Raw genomic sequence first — 23,202 nt, 5'->3', positions numbered from 1 at the left:
AGAGGGAAATTATGGGAGAAGTATTTAGCTACTGATATAGATAGAAGATTACTTTAATATATATTATATGAAGACACCTATATACAAGTAAGGATAAATCAGAGTGGTTCCTTAACAAAGCAAATTAAAACCTTAAGAGGTGTCCGCCAGGGCTGTCTACTGGCCCCTTTCCTTTTTAACTTTTATATAAATATTGTAGAAGACTTAAATAATCCTTCTTTCCATGCTCCATCCATTGGAAGTAAAAAGGTCCCTATATTACTGTATGCAGATGATATGGTACTTATGTTGACAACATTAATTGGAATGAGAAGAACTCTGACAGAATTTGCCATGTATTGTAAGAAAGACCACTTGCAGATAAATTATTCTAAAACCAAGGTAGTAGTATTTGCCAAAAGACCAAAGAGACATAGATGGACTCTAGATGGTAGGGAGATACAACAAGTGAGGTCATTTAAGTACCTGGGTATCCAGTTTACTGAAACATTGTCTTGGAACTCACATATAGCATCAACAAAAATAACAGCCATGAGATCTATGAGGGCTATTTGTTCCTTCTTCTATTCAAAAGGAGGACGCTTATTTCAACCCGCACTCAAGATCTTCCAGGGGAAAACAATATCACAGTTGATATATGGGGCCCCAATTTGGGGGTTTAGTAAATTAGAAGAATTAGAAGTGGTCCAGAATAAATTTGTGAGATCAATCCTAGCCTTACCTTCATGTATACCAGCAGCAATGTTGAGATTAGAAATCGGCCTCCCATCGATCAATACAAGAGTAAAAAAGGCAATAATCCTATATTATAGGAAATTAGTTCTCATGCCCAATAATTTTCTGGCAAAAAAATGCCTCTATGAAAATTTTAATAGCAACAGATGGGTGATTCTGTGTCAAAAACTATTCTTTCAATTATCCCTAGATCAGGAACTGTTTAACGACACAAACTACCATACACTATTGAGGGATTATTTATTTTTTAAAGATTTTAGACAGGATAGAGATCAGGTATGCAGGCTTAAGTTGGCCAAATGGTATCGTCTTTTTAAAAATTGGCAAGGAATGTTATATTACTTACAGTATTCCATACCCCAGTCCCTGAGACAAGCTTTTACAGAACTTCATTTTCAAACAATGCCAACAGCCTATTTAGATGGAAGATATAGAGGGTTACCAATTACACACCATTTATGTATTGGTAATACCTCACAGGTGGAAGATCTGACTCATTATTTATTACATTGCAGATTATATCAAGAACCAAGAGTTAGATTTATTACGCCTTTGCTAAGTCAGTTGAATCAGACTAATCTAGAAAAAAAATATTTTTTGTTGTCTGATGAAAATGAATATGTAACCAATCAAGTTGCATTGTTTGCAATATCTGCAAGAAAGATACGGAGGCAAATATTGACAAATAGTGCGGCAAATACTAGAGGGGACGGACTGAATTGATATGGATTGCTGTAATTTTATATGAATTTTGCTAAAACCTATGGTTGCAAATAAACATATGAAACTGTAAAACATTTGTTACATTCCACATATGTACTCCTGGAGCCGGTCCAGAAGGATACCATAATCAATGGTATTAAAAGCTGCTGAGAGGTCAAGAAGAGCAAGGATGCCCATCCTGTTCCTGCCAGAGATCATCCAAGAGCATGATCAATTCCATCTCGGTCCCATACCCAGGCCTGAACCCTGACTGAAGGGAGTCCAAATATTTTCCATTGCTAGAGGAATTGGACCAGAAATTGTGGGTGCAAGTTGCAGCTATCTAGATTTAATTTAAATATAAGAAAAAACTTTCTGACAGTAAGATCTGTGCAATAATGCACAGTCTATTTATAGAGATGGTGGCTTCTCTATCTCTGGAGCTTTTTAAGAGGAGCCTGGACAGCCATCTCTTTAGGATAGTATAATTGGTGGATGATCCTTGTGGCCTTTCCAATCCTCATGATTCTGTGAGTGGAGTACTAGAAGACTGACTCCTGGGACCTCTCCTCTTTAATAGTTTATGAATTTGAGAACATATGCTATTTTCCTATGGGGGGGGTGGCACAGTGTCGTCCTGGTTCTCCTCTTTCCTCTGCGGTTAGTTCCAGTTGATGTTGATGAGGGCAAAAGATCCAGCTGGTGGCCCTTCCTTTGTGGGGTGCCGCAGGGCTCGATACTTTCTCTCCTCCTGTCTAACTTGAAGCCGCTGGGTGAGGACATCCAAAAGTTTGGGGTGCTTTATATCTCTACCCCAGGCTGCCTGAGTGATGCTGCAGAGATCTGCCTCAATACCTGGAGGCTATGGACACCTGGATGGGGCACAACAGGCTTCAGCTCAACCCAAGCAAGACTGAGAGGCTCTGGGTTTTTGGATCTCCTGGTTCAGGGGACCTTCCATCTTTGATTCTGTATAGGGTGGCACTGCCCCAGACAGTCCTGGTGTGCACTCTGGGATCCTCCTTGACTCATAGCTCCTGCTCAAAGAGCAGATGGCAGCCTTGGCCAGGAGGGCCTTTGCACAACTTCAGGTTGTATGTCAGTTGTGCCTGTTCCTGGACGAGGGGCCCTGCTCATGGTCACTCATGCCCTCATGACCTCCAGACTGGACTACTGCAATCACTTTACATGGGGCTGTCCTTGAAAAGTATTCGGAAGCTCCAATGCTGGTGCCAGTTACTTGGCACATGTGACACCACTGCTCTATGAGCTGCATTGGCTTCCATTGTGCTTCTGGGTACAATTCAAGGTGCTGGTTGTCACCTTTAAAGCCCTTCATGGCTTAGGACTGGGTTAATTATGGGACTCTCTCTCACCAATTGTTTCTACCTGTCCTACCCAATCTGGCAGAAAGGGCATGCTCTGGGTACTGTAGGCTAGATAATGTCAGCTGGCGGGGCCCAAAAGGAGAACCTTTTCTGTCATGGCAGGTACCCTTTGGAACATCATCCCCACCCCCCAAATTAGATTGGCCTGTTCCTGTTGATCTTTTGTAAGGCCTTGAAAACTTGGTTTTGTACCTAAGCCTGGAGCCCTGGACATGGGATAGTGTCTGTCTCCTGGCTGTGTGGATGATTGGTTAGATAATACCCACCTCCTATAGGTTTTATTTTTATTTTTATATTGTGTAGAGTCACATAAAAGTGAGATGGGTGGCTATATAAATCAAACAAACAAATAAAAAAATACATATGTACAAGTTCTTGACCATTTTCCCTATGGCATCCTTTTATATACAGTGGTACCTCGGGTTACGAACGCCTCTGTTAGCGAACTTTTCAGGTTACGACCAGCTCCGGCCGCAAAAATTTACCTCGGTTTGCGAACTCCGCCTCGGGGTACGAACAGGATACGTGGCCATTTTCCCTCCCGTGACACGGTCCGCGGCCATTTTTCCGCCCCTGACACGTGGTCTCGCGGCCATTTTTCCGCCCCTGACACGTCTGCGGCCATTATTCCGCCCCTGACACGTGGTCCATGGCCATTTTCCGCCCCTGACACGTGGTTGTAGGGAGGGGGACTCTCCCTCCAAGCAATAGCCGCCTCCCTGTCCTCCACGCCAGAACGGATTAACGGTAATTACATTGAACCTTATGGGGAAATTTCCTTCGGGTTGCGACCAATTCGGGGTGCGACCAGAGTCATGGAACGAATTAAGTTCGTAAACCGAGGTTCCACTGTATTTGCATACCCATGTCTCCTTCTTTTCTCCAGATGAACATCCCAGGTTTCTTTAGCTTGTCATCACAGGGCATATCCTTAAGTCATTTATCATTTTTGTTGCTTTCATCTGAACCTATTCTAACCCATCAGCATCTTTCTGAAAATGTGGTGCCTAGAACTGTACACAGTACTCCAGGTGTTGTCTCACTAGTGCAGAATAGAATGGAATAAGGACTTCATGGATCCTTGATACAATACTTCTAAGGCAGTCCAGAACTCCATTTGCCCTTCTCACAGCTGTCTCACACTGCTGACTCATGTTCAGCCTGTTATCAATCCCTACACCGCAATGCTTTTCAGATGTAGTATTTCCAAGCCATGAATTCCTCATCTTATATGTGTGTTCCATGTTTATTCATCCCAAATGTCATACTTTACATTTCTTCCTGTTGAAGAACATCTTGTTCCTCTCAGCCCAGTCTTGCAATCTGTCCAGATTAGATTGCAATCCCATCCTGTCACCCTGGGTGTTTGTCAGACCTCCCAATTTTGTATCAGGCACATATTTGATAAGCAGTTCATCAGTCCTGTTATCCAGGTCATTAATAAAAATGTCAAATGATATTGGATCTAAGATAGATCCCTGCAGGACCCCAATGGTTATTGATCTCCAGCTTGATGTAGAGCCTTTAATGCTAACTCTCTGAATGTGGTTACCCAGTCAGTTGTGGACCCATCTTACTGTAGTGCCATCCAAAGCACACTTTAATAGCTTGTCAATGAGAATGTCAGGCAGAACTATGTAGCAGATTCTATCTCCAGAAGGCATTGAGATTTGTCTCGCATAACCTAGTTTTGATAAAGCTGTGCTGATTCTTAACAATCATGCACTTGCCTTCCTGATTTCATTGTTTTCAAGAGGCTTACATCTTTTTACCACCTTTCTAAATACTGATGTTAGGCTTACTGGTGGATAATTACAGGGATTCTCATTTTCTGTCTTTGCCTTCCTGATTTCATTCTTACATTCTGAGCTGAAGCTTTATAGGCTTCCTTGGTCATTAGCCATTCCTTCCCTTTCTTATAAGCATCCTTTTTAAGTCTCAGCACCTTTGTTAGCTCCCTATTCAATCACATTGGCTCCTTTTGAAGCTTCCTGTTTTTCTTCCTCCCTAAGACAGCATTCTCCTTAATTTCCTTTTCAAGAAATCCCAACCAGCTGCAAGACTTACATTTTGTTGAATATTTTCCTGAAATCAAGATAAACTATGATTAGAACATTCCCATACTCTATTAAGGAGGTTACCTCATAAAAATGAGAGAAGATTAGCCTTGCAGGATCTGTTCTTGACAAATTGAAGGTGAATTCTAGTAGTTCCCGCATTGTTTTCTATGTGCTTATAATATGCTTTATTAAGATCTTCCCAGAAATCAATGTGAGACTGGTTGGATTGTGATTGTTGGATCTTCCTTTTTCCTCTTGTAGAAGACAGGGTCAACATTTGCCTTCTTCTTGTCATCTGGCACTTCAGCAGTTTTCCAAGATTTCTCAAAAAAAAAAAAAACATAATGGTTCAGCCAGACCACTAACTAGTTCCTTTAGTACTCTAGGATGCTATTCATCTGGCCCTGGAGTTCAAAGTAAAGATAATTCCTTCAATCATGCTACTTCATCCTGACCTTCAAAATTTCCTAGTGAAATACACATTTTTTTTCAAAGAACAATGAACCAAAATAGGAGTTGATTAACATTGCCTCTTCTATTTTACCAGAGAGCATTTTGCTATCTTTATTGAGCATCTTATATACTGATAGCATTTTGAAGATAGCATTTGCTATATTTATCGAGCAGCTTGTATACTGATTTTTTTCCTTTTCATAAGCCCTCTTGTTATTCATAGCATTCTTCATTAAACTCATCTCATTTTGAGCTTTCATCTTCCTAATATCAGCACTAAAGTTGATTTCTTGCCTATACTGTTTCACTGCAATGTGCCCTCTTTCAACTTCCTGTATCTTTCAGGGCCAGCTATTTCCAGACTGATGCAAAGTGGATTGAACTATTTTTGGAATCTCATATTTAGTTCTTCAAGCAGCTTCTAATAATATTTGATGGTATTGGATCAATGAGAGCACAGGTTATCAACATCCATATGAAAGTTTAGCTTAACTATGTGGCCAACTGGTATCCAGATTATTTTACTTGATTGTTTTAAGTTCTTTTGACTGGCAGGGTAGATTTTAGCAGGTATTGCAGATCCCTCAAAGTAATATTTATTATTTCTCTTTCGGAGACAGGAGAGTGATGTATGATACAAAAGAAACTTAGAAAAATTGAAGAACATTACAGAAACTACACATTTTGCTAAGTTGACTATATAGTTATATTTATTTAGCCATTGATTGATAAATACAGTTCATAGAATTATAGAATGTAAGGATTGGAAAGAACCTTGGAGCTCATCTAGTCCATCTGCCTGTCCAGAACAGTAATCCACTACTACAGCATCTCAACAGATGCCATCCCGCTCTGTTTAATCACATCTGAGGAGAACCTACCATCTTCCAGTGTTCTCTGTTCCACTGTTCAACAACTCTTGCAGTTAGGATTTTTTTTTCTGATATCCAACCAAAATCTATTTCTTGTAATTTAAACTACTTTTTTTGTCCAGCCCACTAGAATAATTCTAAACAGATCTATGCCATTCATTACATAACTCTTTGGATACTTGAAGACAATTCTCACTTCTCCCTCCACTCTTTCTCTTCTTCAGGCTAACCATACAGTACACACTGCCTCCAACTATTCCTCACTTTGTTTGTTTGTTTCAGGCCCCTTATCATCTTGGTTACTCCCCTCTGAACATACTCCAGTTTGTCAATGTCCTTCCTAATGCAATGTTCTAGGTGTAGTATGACTAAGACAGAAAAGAGAAGAAATTGTGCAATAGATATATATCTAAATTACTTGGTATTTATTATATTTTGCAATGCTGAAAAAGAATAGGCAGATCTGGCAGCATCAACTTTGATAAAGATTCTGCTTAGTGACTGTCATAAACAATTAAATTTAGGCCAAGGTCTCGTTTTTCAAAATATATATTTCCATAATATGGATCTTAATTACTGGGCCTGTTCTAACAGCTTTATGAAGGCAAAATTCATAATAATGACATCGTTGAAATAATGTAATTCCTGTAGAAAGAATCCATTAAACATGTATTGTTTTGCTTGCAAATACTTTCCAACCACTTCTACACAGACTTGTCTTATGTGACTGAAAGTACAGAGCTTTAGTCTTGAGAATGGCCATCTTCACAACTACAAAATTTATTTTGTAAATAAATTTGTGTAGATAAATTTTGTTTAGTAATAAAGGTAGAATATTTGAGAACAAAATTAGGAAAGGGAGAAAGGGAAAGAACAGATTTCTTTAAAAAAAACGTGGACTACATGGTAGGCTGTTAACCAACCCCAGCAAAGACTTGGCAGCTTTCTGTAGGATCATTCTTCTTCACCACACGGATGGAACAACTTTGGCGGTGAAACATGGCAATACATTTCTTCTTATCATAGTTGACAGGTCTGAAAACTCTAAATAATTAAGACAGATAGTCAGGCCATGTCACAAAAAGGATATGAAAATTATCAGTACACTAATGAAATTATCTAAGACTCCAGTGAACTACTGTACAGCATTAGCAGCTTTCAGCTTTCAACTGCCAGAATTGTCAGCTTAGGACAACTCTGACCCTTAACAGTCTGTGGATGTTACAGGTTACAAGGAGGAAGCAATGTATGTTCCTACATTAGATTACATTAGATAATTTTTGTTGGCAGTCATAAAATTCTAAAGTTAGAAAAGACCATTCAGACCTAGTCTAGTTCAGAGGAGTAACATTTCAGACAGAGAGTAAGCCTCCACTGGAACACATCCTCTCTTCCCCAGGATGAACAGGAGATGCAGTGGAACTCTTGACCCAGAGCTTGGAGGTTGTGAAAGACTAGATGGGACAAAACAGACTGGAGTTGGACTCAGCAAGATAGACTGACTGTGGGTACCGAACCCTTCTGGTACCATGGATACTCCATATATTGCTCTAGACAGGGGTTGCACTTCCACTGAAGTAGCTGAAACACAATTTGGGGGTTCTCTTGGATTCATGGCTATTGCTATTACTGGAACATAATTGCTAGATCTACCAATTATGTCTTTTTCTGGATCAGCTGTGCTGAAGATAGTGACTTGCTTCCTTGGCATCTCTCAGTTATACTACTGCAATTTGTGGGCCATTTCCTGACCAGTGGGGCCCACTTGCTGATAGTAAGGGCCCACTTGCTGACCAATGTTAGTTTGTTCAGCAGAATAACACTGGGTTTTCAGGGCCATCTTCTGCAAGTAGAATCTATCCTTCCTCCATGTTCTAGCGGAGAATGCTTTAGGTGTTCAGCCTGAAGAATATCAGGGGAACTGGCACTTTGAGAATGACATTCTCCTTCTGGGACAGCATGCCCCTGGAATTAGATCTGGTAAAGACAGATCTCTTTCAGAGAGCATTTGGGTAGGAGGCAGTATTTAATAGTTTATTTATCACATTTTCATATAAGTTTAATTTTACATATTGTAAACAATTAAGAGTCATAGGAATAGGCAACATACAGATGTGAATCATAAATAAATAAATAAATATGGGCCAGTAAGCTCCTGCAAATCCCTACCAGGCACAGAACTTGTCATTATATTACAACAATGTAAGAGAATAATAAAAATGTTTAAATAATTGTTTTGGGAAAATAATTAGTGCACAACTTCTTATAAGGAATCAATTAGCTCAAACATTGTGAATAATAAAATGCAGATTGCTTACATCTTTATGTAAGGGCAATATAATGAGTGAGTTAAGCACATGGATAAATGAGTTTGCAGGAATTCAACCCATAAGCACACAGGTTGGTCTAGAGTCAACAGCCCAAAAGGTGATTTAAGTAGATCAATAGGTGGAGGCAGTTGAGAATCAAATAGGAAGCAAAAAATGGAGTATGATGGAGGATCATCATACTTGAGATGATCTTGAGAACAAAGAGGTCAAGAATGTCTCACCGTTGCTTTAAAAACACAGCAAAATGTTTGCAGCCAAAGTGTGAACTTCCCCTATACCTTCCACATAGATACATGAAGGGAACTGCTTCATGTATTTGACAAAGTAAATTCTATCCTACAAGCACATTGACTAGATTCCATGTTCGCAAAAGCTTTTGTGCCAGTCAGAATCTTGCATTATCAGGATTTGGTAACCGTTCTCATGGAAACCTATGTGTATATATACAGTATGTTGATATGCTCTATGCATATAGAGTTGAAAGTGCCACACGAAGAAAGGTGATGTCATTTGATGGTGGATGGACATTCCAAGTACAGTAACCCCTGAACAGATTTATAGTCATCCAGGTATTTTAAAAACAAGCACCAGCGTTCAGAAAATCTGAGAGATTTTAAGGTTTGAACTTACAGGCTGCAGCATATCAATTCTTTTGGCTTACATTCACATCTTTGGCAGTTGTTTGTTTTCCAAACAGCAGGAACACGGTACCATTTTCCATTCTGAAAGCAACCTGCAAGATGAAGAACACAAACAATGCAAAATTAATTCTGTATTTCTGCATATGATCAGAAATCTTCTTGTTGCTTTCGATGAGTTTGGGCAGACAATTTTTCATGAAGTGGCCAGGCCTTCTCTATGTTCTCCTATCATGTAATCAGCACAGACTCAAATTGCTTCTAGAGTTTTCTCTAACACAAATATTATAAATGCCCTTGGGAATTCTGGAAAGGCCAATTAGATTTTCCCACCACATGTTCAATTCACTCACATTTGATTATAGATGTGACTAGACAAAGTAATATTATTGGTGAGAACTTTAATTTAACACCAAATAGATTCACTGATAGACTTCATTTACATATGCGTATACTGCCCATTCCATTAATGGCTCAGAAAAGCTATTATCTGTTAGCTCAAACTGTTCAATAAAATAATAGGTAACTTTAAACCTCAACTTTAAAGAAGTGGGTAGATACTCAGCAAGGGTTGCAAGGGTTTCCCCAGTCGTTGCTGGGAAAAAAATCAATATATAAAGAAAATATTAATTTCCCATTTTCTCTAAACCTGTTATTTTTAATTCTATTCCCTGGGAAGTATTTTTAAGATATGATTACATCTAACAAAGATATCACTTAACTGTGGATTTGGGTGTTCCTTCTAATGAAGTAACACAGCTAGAATTAGTTTTTTACTGAACATCTAGAAGAACATCATCATGCACCCTGTTTTTATACAACTCCAAGATTAACATCAGCTTGGGGAAGGTAGTTTAGAGAAGGGGAAACCCCATGGGAAACTGGGAGGTTTTATGGGAAGAATCACATTTATTTCTTCTAGACAAAAGGAAGGTATAAAATAAGCACTAATCACTAGAGAATTCTTTATATTCATACATTCAAATTCTTCCTCTTGCTTCTATAGTGGGAACCAATGATCACTGTCTTCTAAAGGGCATGTGTGATTCCTTATTGATCTTATTTATTGATTGAAAGATTTAACAGATGTTTTTAGTCTATCTTCTCTTCCCAATTTATTTTTATTGCATCCAATGTCCATGTATTTTGGACCACTAAAGTCAATGCCTAGTTATATTTTAACTTATTAGTTTCCTTCTTTAAATGAAAAATCCTGACTGTCTGATACTTTTAAATACTGAACATTTCAAATACTTTAGGCTGTGTGGGTCTTCCGGGCTGTGTGGCCGTGTTCTGGAAGTTTTGTTTCCTAACGTTTCGCCAGCACCTGTGACCGGCATCTTCAGAGTGCAGGAGCACAGACAGGAGCAGTTCTCTCTGTGCCCAGAGAGCACAGAGAGAACTGCTCCTGTCTGTGCTCCTGCACTCTGAAGATGCCGGTCACAGGTGCTGGCGAAACGTTAGGAAACAAAACTTCCAGAACACGGCCACACAGCCCGGAAGACCCACACCAGCCATCGTATGCCGGCTGTGAAAGCCTTCGACAATACATCAAATACTTTAGTTGGGGCCCTCTCTTAATACTGCTTTTTCTTCCAGCACATCTTAAAATGACATATTCATTCCTGCACAGGGCATTTTTGCTATAAAAAAGAAGAAAGCCAAGACCCCAAGCACCTCACATGTTTTTAAAAGGGACTTTTTTTAGGAAGGGGAGGAGGAATTAGCTGAATCAAGGAAGACAGATCCCAGGGAGCTCCATGGCAAAATTATTTTACTTCTCTACTGTTTACTGTAATTCTGATCACTCAAGAAGAAACATAAGGATCCACTCCTATAATGTACAGGTTGCAAAGCACTTTTATCAGAATTTTAAACTGATTTCAAAAGTGCATATTTTTACACAGTAATGTATTGTTATTTAGATACAGAATTTAATTATTTAATGTTATGGGCCATTCCAATTACTGAGATTCTATATTTTATCTCACTCAACTGTAGTAAGCTATTGTATTAATTTTTGATGTTGTATTTTATTATTTGTACTGTGCCTATTTATAGAGGCATGAAGAATATTTCATTGGGGAGAGGTCAAACAAGTCACTCTGATGAAAGCAGCATCATGCTGTCATGACACAAGTTCTGCCCTTTTTATACACATGTTGAAAAAGGCAGAGCTTGCAGTGCAATCACACGATACTGTTTTCATCAGACCAATCCATCTGATTTCCCTCTGTGGATGCTGCTGTTATGGTGGTAGGAATAGCCCTGTTTTGCATTTTGCCAGTAGGAGGATCTGGATATCCATGATTACTACTATTTTAAATGTTTTTCTTCTCTTTTGAACACAAAACAAAATTCTTACCCTTTTTACTGACTGGTTTTACAGAACATTGAGCATCACATAAATTCCTTAAAAGGGCAAGGATCAGAAGGAAAATCAGAAGATGCCTCTATAAAATAAAAAGAATGGAAGTGAGAAAACATTAGATTTAATGAATAATTACGATGGATATTAACAGGGGCACAACTTGTTAATCCACAAGTTGCATCTGAACTTTAGGTATTGCACAATTCTTACAAGATGCCAATAAGTGGAGAGCCTCTGGTCACAGTCCTTCCCTGATTCCTGAAAAGGCTTTGGTTCCTCCAGCCACAGCTGCACCTGAAATGGACCTCAGGACCACTGTTCTTCCCTTCTGGGTCTCTTCAGGGGCTGCCACTGCTTACCCCACAGAAGCACCCAGGCATGCTCATTCTCTCCTCAGTGATGCTGTCTATGGAATTGAACAGCAGGGAAAGATGGTGGTGGCTTCCTCAGAGACTGGATGTAAGGCTAAACCCTCTCCAGTCCCCATCTCTTTCCAGCCTTAATCTTGGTCCCATGGTCCTCCACCACTCAGAACTCTCCACCCTGCCATCACCTCCTCCTAACCATGCTTATTCTCATTCACCCTGTCTGGATCCCCCTACCTTCCCATTGCCAGGAGAACCTCTCCTGGGCACTCTGTCTTTCTGCTGGGCCAAAGTCCAGCTCCGGGTTTACTGTACCCAGTTCGTGGAGGGCAATCATCCATCCCATCCCCAGGAACTGTTTGTGGACACCTCTTTATTCAGCATATATTTAAACATATTTAAAGCAAATATTTGAGAAGGGGGGACAAGTTCATTTAATTTAATTTTGAATACTATTTTTATTTTTTATTTTATTTTATCTTACCCCTGCTTATTTTTTGGAGTATGGCCCCATGGATCAGTGCAGCTCTCAGCCTGAAAAAGGTTAAGCACTATAAAGCTAAAGGATGTAAGCCCTAATGTTACACCAAAACCTATCTGAGTTGCTTCCAATTAAGTACAGTATTCTCCAATCAGACTATTCATTATACAGGTACAGAAACAAAAGAATCCCATAGGCACTCACCATAACAGAATAATCTACCTTTTCATAGGTCGCTCTGAGATTCTGTAGACACTGTTTTGCAAATTTATATGTGGATGCAAATATATGCATTATGTATGTACTACCATGGGAGTAGAGTTTGACAACTGACAAATTTGCTAATTTGTCCTAGTCACTGCTCAGGAGAGGCCTTCAACATAATTTCTGGAACTAAATGCTTGCCCATTGATCATGAGAACTAATGAGTAAAGTCATTCCACTTTGAGCCAAATGGGTGTCTCTATTCTGGCAGTCCGTCAAAGCACTATATACAAAAGGACATATGTGGCAATGTGTATTGTTCCACTGACCTGCTACAAGGTAAAATAGGTCATGTGGAATGAAGGCCAAATGGTCCGAGGCAGGACCTTTATTGTTTCATGTGCTATACATTTCTTTGGGAAATAGTCACCACAATGAAGCTTTTTGTGCTCACTGACTCATTGACTCTTTTTTTGGATCACTGACTCCAAATGGCTATTGCTAGGAACATTTCCCTCATATCCTGCTTTGTGAGCTTTCCAAGTGCATCTGGTTAACCAGTCTGTGAACTACAGAGGCTTTTGGCTCAACTCCCTATGTTCTGACTATTGTTGTCCAGGTTTCACCAAATATCAGGGAATCAGAGATCCATAACTTTTCACATGTTTTTTTTTTTTAATCTACACTAGCAGAGTTTCAAGGCAGCATTCAGTCCAACCTAACTAGAGAACCATTTCTCCTTGATCAGGATCACATCTGGCTCCAATAATGAGAGATTTTTCCTCTCCCATATCAATATTGGATATCCAGAGAATATCCTGCTGGATACATCATTAAGCTAGATACAATTTTGGAAAGCTCACATTGCCATAGTGACCATGAAGTTCTAAGCCACAGAAGAGAAATCCTATTAGTGTATCAGCTGTTCTGCTATGCAGTGAGATCCTTCTGCAAGCTGCTTGATCTGATCTCAGGTGTGGTGTTGGAATCCTTGTGCTTGTTTGTGTTGAATGAGTTTAATTTTCATGTCCTCAGGGCTGGGTCAGATAGAGCTCAGGAGTGCATGGCCTCCATCATAATCATGGGCCTCCATCATAATCATGGATTTGTCGCAAGTAATCTTGAGCCCAACAAATATAGGCTGCCACATACTGGACCTTGCTTTTGTCTCAGAGCAGTTGAGGAGCAATGAAGGGCATTCCTCTTAGCCACTTGACTTGGACAGATCACTTCCTGGTCCAGATAACATTAAGTGCCACACATAACCTCTACGGAAAGAACAGATAGACCACCTCAGGTGTCTTATGGATCTGAATAGTTTCCAGCAGGCACTTGGGGGTTTTCCTAGCAATCTTGTGGGCAGTTCCACTGAGTGCCTGATTTGCTACTGGCAAAAGGAGGTGACCCAAACACTTGACGTAATTACTTCTGAGTGGTCTTTTTCTTTTGGCTGATTTTGGATGGCTGTTTAGTGAGGAGTTCCAGGAGATGCAGAAGCAAATGTCTTAGGCTACTGATGGACAAAGACAATTCCTGCGTATATGAGCAGTCAGCCAGTGGAACAGTATGCTGCATAAAATAATGATTTCTCCTTTGCTGGAGGTCTTCAAACAAAAGCTGGATGGTCATCTGTGAGAAATGCTCTTGTGGAGCCTGGAGTGTGAATGGAGGCCCTGGGCAGGGCATGAGAGAAGCCCCGGCTGCACCAGTATGAAAGAAGGTGGCATGAAAGAAACCCCCAGCCAGTACAGTAGTGGCATGTAGTACAGCGGGTGCAGCGGGCAGTGCTGGGCAGTGGGGGCATCTGGCGGCACCGGGTAGGTGGGTGGCCAAAAGGACAGAGATAGTGGGGGGATATAGGCAGGTGGGGGGAGTTCAAGAGGAGGCAGAGGAGGCAGTCCCTTACCTTACTGAGGCTCAGGAATGGCTTGGATCTGAGTGAGTCCTTGCCCAATGATCTGTGAGATTTGGTTAACAATGGCAATGGGGACTACTGAGATTGCTGTCACTAAGCAATGCAGTCATATGACATTGTGCTTTACGACTGCATCAGCAACAGAAATACTGGCCCCAATTACTGTCATTAACTGAGGAGTACCTGTAGAGATGACCTTGGGGAAGGTAGGAAAGAACTATTTATGGGGAGACTTCCAGGAAAGATTACACAGTCCAGAGGCTGAATCAAGCATAGGAAACTCAAAATAACTCCACCTTGATTTTGTTTAGCATAAGATGGGACAGAAAGAAACTTGTATAGGCTTTCAGGATTCTGTTACTATACCCTACAACAATAAAATAGCATTCCAGGAATCTGGACCAGGGGTTGATTGTAAACTGAATATGAGCTACCAGTGTGATGTGGTTGCAAAGAAAGCAAATGCATCAAGAAAAATATGATTTCCAAATCAGAGCAAGATATTTAGCACGCACAAAAGTTCGACTCTGTTCTGCTTTGGGTAGATCTATTTTGAATTCAGATAGTCTCACTTACTGATCACAGTATGGACCAGCAACTCCATTGGTAAGTGACATAGTCATAAAGTGCTATGTCATATGACCATGACCACATGATGTCAGCTCCAATTGTGGTAGTTAAGCGAATCACCACAGCTCATTATGTGTACCCCCTCATGCATCTCTTTGTGCACCCCTCTGTATAGTGTCAATTTCTGGGTACCACACTTTGAAGAGGATTCAGAAAAATTATAATAGCTTCATAAGTCCTATAAAGAGAGGTTGAAGGACCTGGACATGTTTAGCCTTGAGAAGAGAAAATTGAGTGGGGCCATGAGAACACTCCTTACACACCTGAAAGGATGTCACAGAGAAGACCAAGGCAAGAAGTGTGCACACAGTAGAAAATGTTGCATTTTTATATTCTGTCATTCCACTGGGGCTGCTCCGTTTGCGACAGAGTGATATCTCTAGCTGTTTGCCTACTGTGCATTCTGTCAGTCCGTAGTCCAAAGCAGATCTAGTTATTCAGATATAGCAGACAGTAGATTTTGAACTGGGGGGAGGGGGGAAGAGTTACAGAAAAAACTCTGATTTCTTGCTGCCATCTAGTGAATGAATGAAAAGAGTAAATTTCTCATCTTAATATGTACCTTTTTGACTGGCAGTTTCTATCTAAAAGGGAGGACAACCCATCATAGAAAACACACCACACACACATGTACACATACACACACACACCCCATCCCTGCCCGCAATTCATCCTAAATTATATATATCATCAGTTCTACTTGGTAGTACCCACAAAAGCTTCAATGCACACATCCTGCAATATCAGTTTTCCAATTTTGCAATTTAATTCTTTTGGCAATCCCCCATGCCTAATACAACTGTACTTCCTCAAGCAGACTTAGCTTCCAAAGTTTTGAGATATAACTCAACAAAACTTCTAACATCCTTGAAATTTAGGGATTCCCCCATAAATCAGCATAAACAAGTACATTAAAGCACTATTCCAGAAGGATACCAGATGGTCACATGACCAGATCATATGGGCCGATGAACCCTCAAATATTTTTACACCTCCAACAAAGCAAATCTGATTTCCATCTTTTCAAATACATTCTTTGGGGAGTCTAATACACTCAAAATACAATTTTTTGATGAATCAATTTTAATCCCAAATCCTGCATACCAATTTAATGTTCTTAAGGACTTGCAACCGTTGATATGGCATTATTGGATATCCCAGTTCTTTAGTAAATAGTTGATAAATCTCAATAACATCCACTTTAAAAATTTCCTTTAACTTTTGGTAGAGATGTGTTGGGGCTTTGAATCCAGCCATGCATCCATCAGGCAAGGAAGCGTCTCAGGCGCCTCTGAAGCGGCCGAGTCGTCTGGCGTATGTTAAACCCACAAAATGTGCCTAAGTTAAAAATGCTGCCACTATTATGAACCAGGAAGACCAAATTCAGTCAGAAGCCAAGAAAAATCCTTGAAATAATCATTACATAATAATTGATTTACAGTAACTATCCCAGCTTCCATCCATACTTTCCCCCCAAAATGTTTTACTGTCTATTTTCAAATAGAATTCTTCCAAAGTTCATGAGTCTCAGTATTAAATCTACAATCTATGCCCCAAGAAAAAAAACCCCAAGGATTTCTTGCAGCATGCACTCCTGGAAATAAAACACCTTTTCTACTCTATGCTCATTCAAGAACTTGCCATGACCTTAGTGGAGATAAATAATAATTTTCCAACAAGGCCCATAGAGCATGATAATCTACTAAATCTTCATTCCACACACTTGTGGCAGATAAAATACAAGCCCAATGATATTTTTGCAAGTCTGGTAAATTAAAACTACCATTATAAAATTATAACCTCAATTTAGCTCATGAAATTCTTCTATTTTTTAATACAAATTTCCTAAATAACTGAAGAAAATCTAAAGAAAATATTTATTTGGAATTAACATTGGGAAACCTCTCAAGACAAAAAAAAAAAAAAAAGGAAAGGGACAATATTATTTTTTTTTTTATTTCAGTCAAGATCCCCACCAGCACATGCTGCAATTCAAGGCCTCTGCTAATAGAATGTAATAAAATTTGTTTCTTCAGTCTGATTCTGTTTTTTTAAATAATAATTTTTATTGAAGCCTTCGACAATACAATTTTTATTGAAGTTTAAGAGATACAGAGATAAAAAACTAATACAAACTAAGAAAAATATAAAAAGAAAAAAGAAAAAGTGCAGAGGAAAAAAGAATCAAAAAAGCAAGAAAAGAAAAAAGAAAAAATATAGTAAAAAAAGAAAAAAGATGCATAAAGAAATGACTTACCCTTCATTATGACAAGCACAGTTTCAGTAACTTATCACCCTTTCTGATATTACAACAAAAGATCTCTTCTTCCTACATCTCATATCTTATCTATAAACAAATTTTTAAAGCCTCATCATTGGGTCCTGGTCAGCAAAAATCCATTAAGAGTTATCAGAAACAACATATATATTTTAAACTTGATCAAATAAATCGATGTTACATTTCTTCCCTTTGCTTTTAACAATCTTGATCCTTAGTCCCCTTGAATAGTGTCCCAGAACTTGATTTCTTTTCATTTTCTCTTTGTGTCTTCTTAGAAACTCCTTTAAAACTTTAACGTATCTTTTTTGTAAATTCAAAATAAGAAAATTATCCAAGTCACTTTTCTGGTTTGTTGTTTGTATATTCCTTTTAATTATTAAAATATAAGCTGGTTTCATTTATAAATCCAGTGTAACATCTTTTTCCATATCATTCTTGTAACCTATCATTTTTAAATCCACATTCAAATTGGCTGGTCTCAGTCTTAACTAGTGTAGCCTGTTCTACTTCCATAATCTCTTTTAAATCCATTTTTAAGACAATCTTAAGAGTAACTTCTGGGTACATTGTTCCCAGATATCCTTGAATTCTTCCAAAATTAGAGTATTTTGCTCCATTGTGTATTAGTGGCTCTCTTCTCCTTTAATTATAATCTTTAGTTCTTTCTGGTTACCTCTAGTGTCCAACCTTCAAAGTCCCATCTTATTATGTTTTTTTCTAATAATAGCATTTTCCCACAGGAAGGTTTCTTATATTTAATTTCAAAATCTTCATATTTTTAATAAAATTTTAAACAAACCACAGGAAGGATTTTTGTAATTAATTTCAAAATCTTATTTCAAAACCATCTGGCCCCTTAGTCTGTTTGTAACTTTCCAGAATGAACATTCTAAATAACCTTCTTGCTGTTTACTCCAAAATGAGAATGCTATAAGTCCTTAAACCTACATAAAACTTCTTTCGCCAAGGATTTAAGGAAATTCCCCTGGTGAAATGAAACTTGCCGTTCTGAAGGTTCTTAATATCCAAAAAAGTTGACAAGCAATTTCCAGGAATGATTAAGACAGGAAGTGTGCAAACCCAGTGTCCTTTTGAAGGTGCCAACTGTGGCTTGGGCAAAGATGGCAGTCCCAGAGCTCTAAACACACTGGAGACCACTGTCTTACAGTCTCCTCACAGGGACCTACTGTCTGGAGTTTTTGTGAGTGATCCCAGGTCCTCTCCATGTCCAGAGAGGAATTCAAGAAGCCGATCCATTGGCCAGCTCCTCATTCCATCGTGGTTGTTGGCTCTAGTTTGCCTTTGATTTCCTGGAAGTCCTTCAGTCTGAATTTGTGTGGATGTCTTATGTGGTGTTGTAATTTAGTGAAGCTGATGCGGAATAGTGGAAAATGGAAGATATCTTGTAATACTTACCAGACAGCCTTTGAAATATTGAATGGCTCTCCTTTAGACCCCATCAAAGGACACCAGATGGATAAGTAATTGGTTTTAGTTTTTGTTATGGAAATGCTGGTGGGGCAGACATTGCCCTAAAAGGATTTGATTTATATTTTGCAGTCTCTGAATTAACATTGTCCAGACAGCAATCAGTTTGAAAGAGGCCATGTGGATATTAACTGCTGCTGACACAAGTCTTCTGAAGATTTTTCTGATCAAGAATGTGGCTGTGATTCCATTCTAATCAGAGAGGCCACCCTATTTGCCCTGTGGTTTAGAGTGTTGTAATTCAAGCAGACTGACCTGCTTGTGACTGTGGGTATGATTTGAGGGATACAGACCAGCCAGAAGGGGCCACATGCTGTAAAACACTGTTACAACCCTTCCTCTTCTGAAGATGATAATATGATGATGAAAGGTTTACTTCCAATAGCATAGAAATGCCTCTCTGTATTATCAATACAATGTTATGTTAACGTCAATGTGTGATCATTTTGTCAGAGGTCTTTTGGCATAATAGAGTATAAAAAATTCTAAGGAGCATGTATTATACAAATGGTTGTGTAAGGAGTTACGAAGGTGTGAATTCCCTATTTCAGGAGGGAAGAAAACATGATAAAAATTTGTCCAGGAAGTAGTCAATACCTGGGTTTCAGGATGCTTACCCTTCATAATCCCATAGCGATCAATTTTCCTAGAAATAAAACTGAAAAAAAGCTGAAATGGTCACCTTAATTACGCATCTCAAAATGTCCACAAATCAGCCTCATCTATCTAAATCTACTATTTTGCTTTATGGCACTTTTATTTCCCAAGTTTCAATAAAATGCCAATAAGACTTGAGATGAGACTTCTGATGAATAGCAGATGTATTTTGATCAAGACACAGCTGGGTGACCCCAATCAACACATTAACAAGAGATGTTGATGGAATCACCCCTCACAAAACAAACATCAGAGGCTTTATAGACATTTAAATCTGTAATCAGATAGTACATCCCCTCATACCCATACAAGGGATTTTTGGGACGGTCTGAGCAAGTGAAAGGTGGTTCTTAGGAAGGTAAACTTAAATGTAACTTTTTCTTCTGGTTACCAAGGGAATAGCATACCAGATTCTTCTTATCTTTTTCTAGAATGTAGGGCCTCACAACTGTTGCAAAAAGCTTGGTACAACAAACGCTAATTGCTTATTCGAAGACAATCGGGCATTCAGCAAAGAGATAAGGGGGGGGGAAGAAACCAGTGCTCTTTACAAAACAAAAGCAAGTTAACCCTTTAGAAATAAAATAGAGTGCACTGTTACAGGTATGGTTATACATTATGTGAAGCATATATATATATATAAAATATAAAATTGTGTATATATAGAATATAAAATTGTGTATCAAAATAATGACCTTCATTGCTTTAGGTGCAGTTTACACTTGCTGCAATTAAGTTATTTGCAGCTAAAGCCCAGCTGCAGTGAAGCTAGGGGTGTATTAGAACATGGCTATTCTAATAAATACAAATTTCATTATCTCTAAATAAATAGCACGACACTGAAGGAATCAGGGGAAAAAAGGGCTAATTTTGAGACACTTGGCTGAATTTGAAAACTTTGTAATATGCAATATGGAGCATTTGTTAGGTTTGATTTATAAATCATTGAAGTGTGACTCAGAACCCAAAGAAGTCAAAGATTAAATGGATGCACAATTTGAATGTAGTAACAGAGGTGCAATGATGAGATTTTCAGAGGAAGAATACTAAATTTACTCCAAATATTAAACTTAAGAGAAAATCAGTATGTTTTATTGTCAGTGTATCACTCCAGTTTTGATTGCTAAAATGAGTAATTCGCTTTCTAAAAATTGTTGGAAAAGTAATAAGCAAGTTGGATCACTTTTTCATATTAGGTTACAATGTTGTAAAGCTCAAGAATTTTGGAAAATGATTCATACTTGAATGCAACACATTTTAAAAGCTGAATTTATATATTGTTTAGTAAAATCACAGGCTGAAAGGGAAATTCCAAAAAGCACCGCGCCAGGTATCCCTGCCGCCGGCCAGGCTCCAACCGGGCCTCGGGGCTCTCCACCTCGCACCCCTCACGAGGTCGCCACTCCGCCCCCACAAGCGGAGGGGCTGGAGGCGCCTTCTTTTCACGAGCCCGGAGGCTCTGACGCTCAGTTCTCGCGGAAGGCGGAACTCTCTCGCGCGCTGCACACGGCTCCGCGGGGAGAAGAGCGGCGAGACCCCCGTCAGCCGAAGCCACTTTATGGAGCATCAGGGCGCCCCTCCCGTCCGCGAGCTTCCAAGGCGCAGATCACGTGGGCAGCGTCAGCTGACGGGCGCCATCGCCGCGGCTTCGGAGAGGGAGCTTCCTCAGAGGAGGGATGTCTTCGCCGGCCTCGTCCTCCTCCGCCTCTGAGGCGGAGGCCCCCTCCGGAGCCACGGCGACGAAGGCAGCGGCGGCGGCGGCACTGCTGCTGTGGGAGCGCGCCTGGTCCCTCGAAGAGGTTCGCTCCAGGAGCCAGTCCTGGTCCCTGGCGGCCGACGCAGGGGTAAGGGCGCGGGGCAGGCCGCGGTGGCGGCGGCGGGTGGAGCCCTGAAGCGAGGTCCAGACCGTGGGCGCGATCAGAGAGGGGGTCCCGCCGGCTTTTCTTTCAGGGCGGTTGAAATGCCTCCGTTTCTGCCTTCAATGCCTCGATTTCCCGTGGCAGCCTCCTTTCACCGAGCCGGAGCTTTCCTTGCGCTGACGGCTTAGAAGGAGCCGTTCTTCCCCCCGGGAGCCCCTCCGTCAACCGTTGGCTGCCGTCGCTGCGTTGACGGGGCGCCGGATGATGGTTGTCAGTGGCAGCTTTGTGGCGGAAAGTGCAGCCATCAGATGCAACCCCACCGGTCTGTAAGACCTGGCTTTATTTTTACAGATGCATTTGGCCCTTTAGCCTCTTACCATTGTTGAGTAATTTATTAACACATTTTTTTCATATGGAGGCGAAGGACAAAATCAAATGTGTGTTTGAATCGCTTATTAACTATTCATGGAATCCAAAAATAAGAGTTTGTGTGATAAGAGTTGTCTCTCGCTTATGCAAGGAAAAAAAGTTTCTGAAATGGCCTGTTTGAAATTTGTGGTCATAGATATGAGTATGAAAACTTCCATCTGTTATTAATAATATACAGCTGGTAACCAGAACTGTATAATTTTTATGGTAACGTTCTGCAGTACTTCTTTTCCATTTGACAATCCCCATATCCTTTCCCACCTTCAGTAATAAATTAATCAAACACAATAGGTAAGGAAGGCGTTTTTCTGAAAAAAGTATTTCTTTTCAATGAACACCTGTTGCAAGATTTATATTAACTCAGCTTGGGTGAAAAACAGGGCTTTCTCTTAAAACAAAAAGCAGGAATTTTACCAAGAATCCCTTTTCTTGGTCATTGATTTGCCTCTTCATTTTATGTGATAACATTCTTGAAGCACATCCAAAGGGTTCTTAGATTTTAAAAAATACAGCTTTGATGCTCCATATTCATGCTTTACATAACTATATCTGGTGTGATTTAAATTCTGTACAAATTTTTGGTAGCTTCTGCGGTTTCTGCAAGAATTCTCCCAGCAAACAATCTCTAGGACACATGAAATAAAGAAGCAGATGGACAGACTGATTCATGAAACTAAGAGTGTTGATTGCCGCCTACACAATGTCTTCAATGGTTTCCTCATGCTTTCAAATATGCAGTTCATTGAAAATGTGAGTACGTTGCTTTTATATATTGTGTTATGAACAGAGAAACGTTAGTGTCAGACTGATATGAAAAAATGATCTGAAAGAAGTTACAGTTTAACTCATGACATTTGTTGTTTGTTTAAAATAGTTAAAAACTGTGATGTTTATCATACTGTGTATCTTTAACTGAGGTATTGCAAAATTCTTTTATACAACTTACCTGCATATCAAATTAAAAAAAATTAAAATTTTAAACATACCAGTAGCCGTGATTAGTGGAGCATTATTATTGTGAGATGTCAAATACCAGAGGGCATATAAATGTTTTCAGTTTGTTTTTAAGTTTAAATAAGATTGATGTCATAAATTTTTAGATATCCCAAGAGAGATGAATTAGACAAAAGTATTAGAGGATGATTATACTGGTATGGTGAAAGCAATCGAGCTGTTTTTATAATATCATAGAATGGCTTAAAAATAATATTAAGTGGCTTCTGAATGTTGAAGGTCCTAAGACATACATTTCTTTTGTACCTGCTTGGCTCTCTTTCTCATCTGATTAAAAAAAATAATAAATGGGAAGTTGCCAATAGAACTGGCTCCAATTGTTATCTTTAT

The 23,202-nt window shown here is 39.5% G+C and overlaps 2 protein-coding genes across 7 annotated transcripts in view; one reads left to right on the top strand and one right to left on the bottom strand.

The window, feature by feature from the left end:
* Window positions 1-7,124: 7,124 nt before the first annotated feature.
* MSMB (microseminoprotein beta) lies at window positions 7,125-11,929 on the bottom strand. The gene is made up of 4 exons (XM_088139499.1): window positions 11,909-11,929; window positions 11,544-11,631; window positions 9,171-9,273; window positions 7,125-7,254 (listed from the first exon to the last, which is right to left on the bottom strand). The coding sequence occupies exons 1-4, from the start codon at window positions 11,927-11,929 to the stop codon at window positions 7,125-7,127; spliced, it is 342 nt and encodes a 113-aa protein (XP_087995625.1).
* Window positions 11,930-21,129: 9,200 nt separating this feature from the next.
* Window positions 21,130-23,202, top strand: part of WASHC2C (WASH complex subunit 2C) — an 82,989-nt gene continuing 80,916 nt past the window's right edge. For 3 of the 6 annotated variants that reach the window (XM_088139368.1, XM_088139367.1, XM_088139366.1), the window contains exons 1-2: window positions 21,131-21,414; window positions 22,444-22,608. In XM_088139368.1, coding sequence (XP_087995494.1) covers window positions 21,247-21,414; window positions 22,444-22,608 — 333 coding nt within the window. In that variant the 5' untranslated portion in view covers window positions 21,131-21,246. Of the gene's footprint in view, window positions 21,415-22,443; window positions 22,609-23,202 lie in introns of all 6 variants that reach the window. The other 3 variants (XM_088139370.1, XM_088139365.1, XM_088139369.1) reach the window with 2 other exon arrangements.

This window comes from Python bivittatus, unplaced genomic scaffold, assembly GCF_059951505.1.
Source record: "Python bivittatus isolate LINGU-HERP-01145 unplaced genomic scaffold, Pbiv_v1 ctg000210_np1212, whole genome shotgun sequence".
Lineage (NCBI taxonomy): Eukaryota > Metazoa > Chordata > Lepidosauria > Squamata > Pythonidae > Python > Python bivittatus.
The sequence above is the reverse complement of the archived record's forward strand: the minus strand, read 5'-3'. Positions and strand labels throughout refer to the sequence as shown.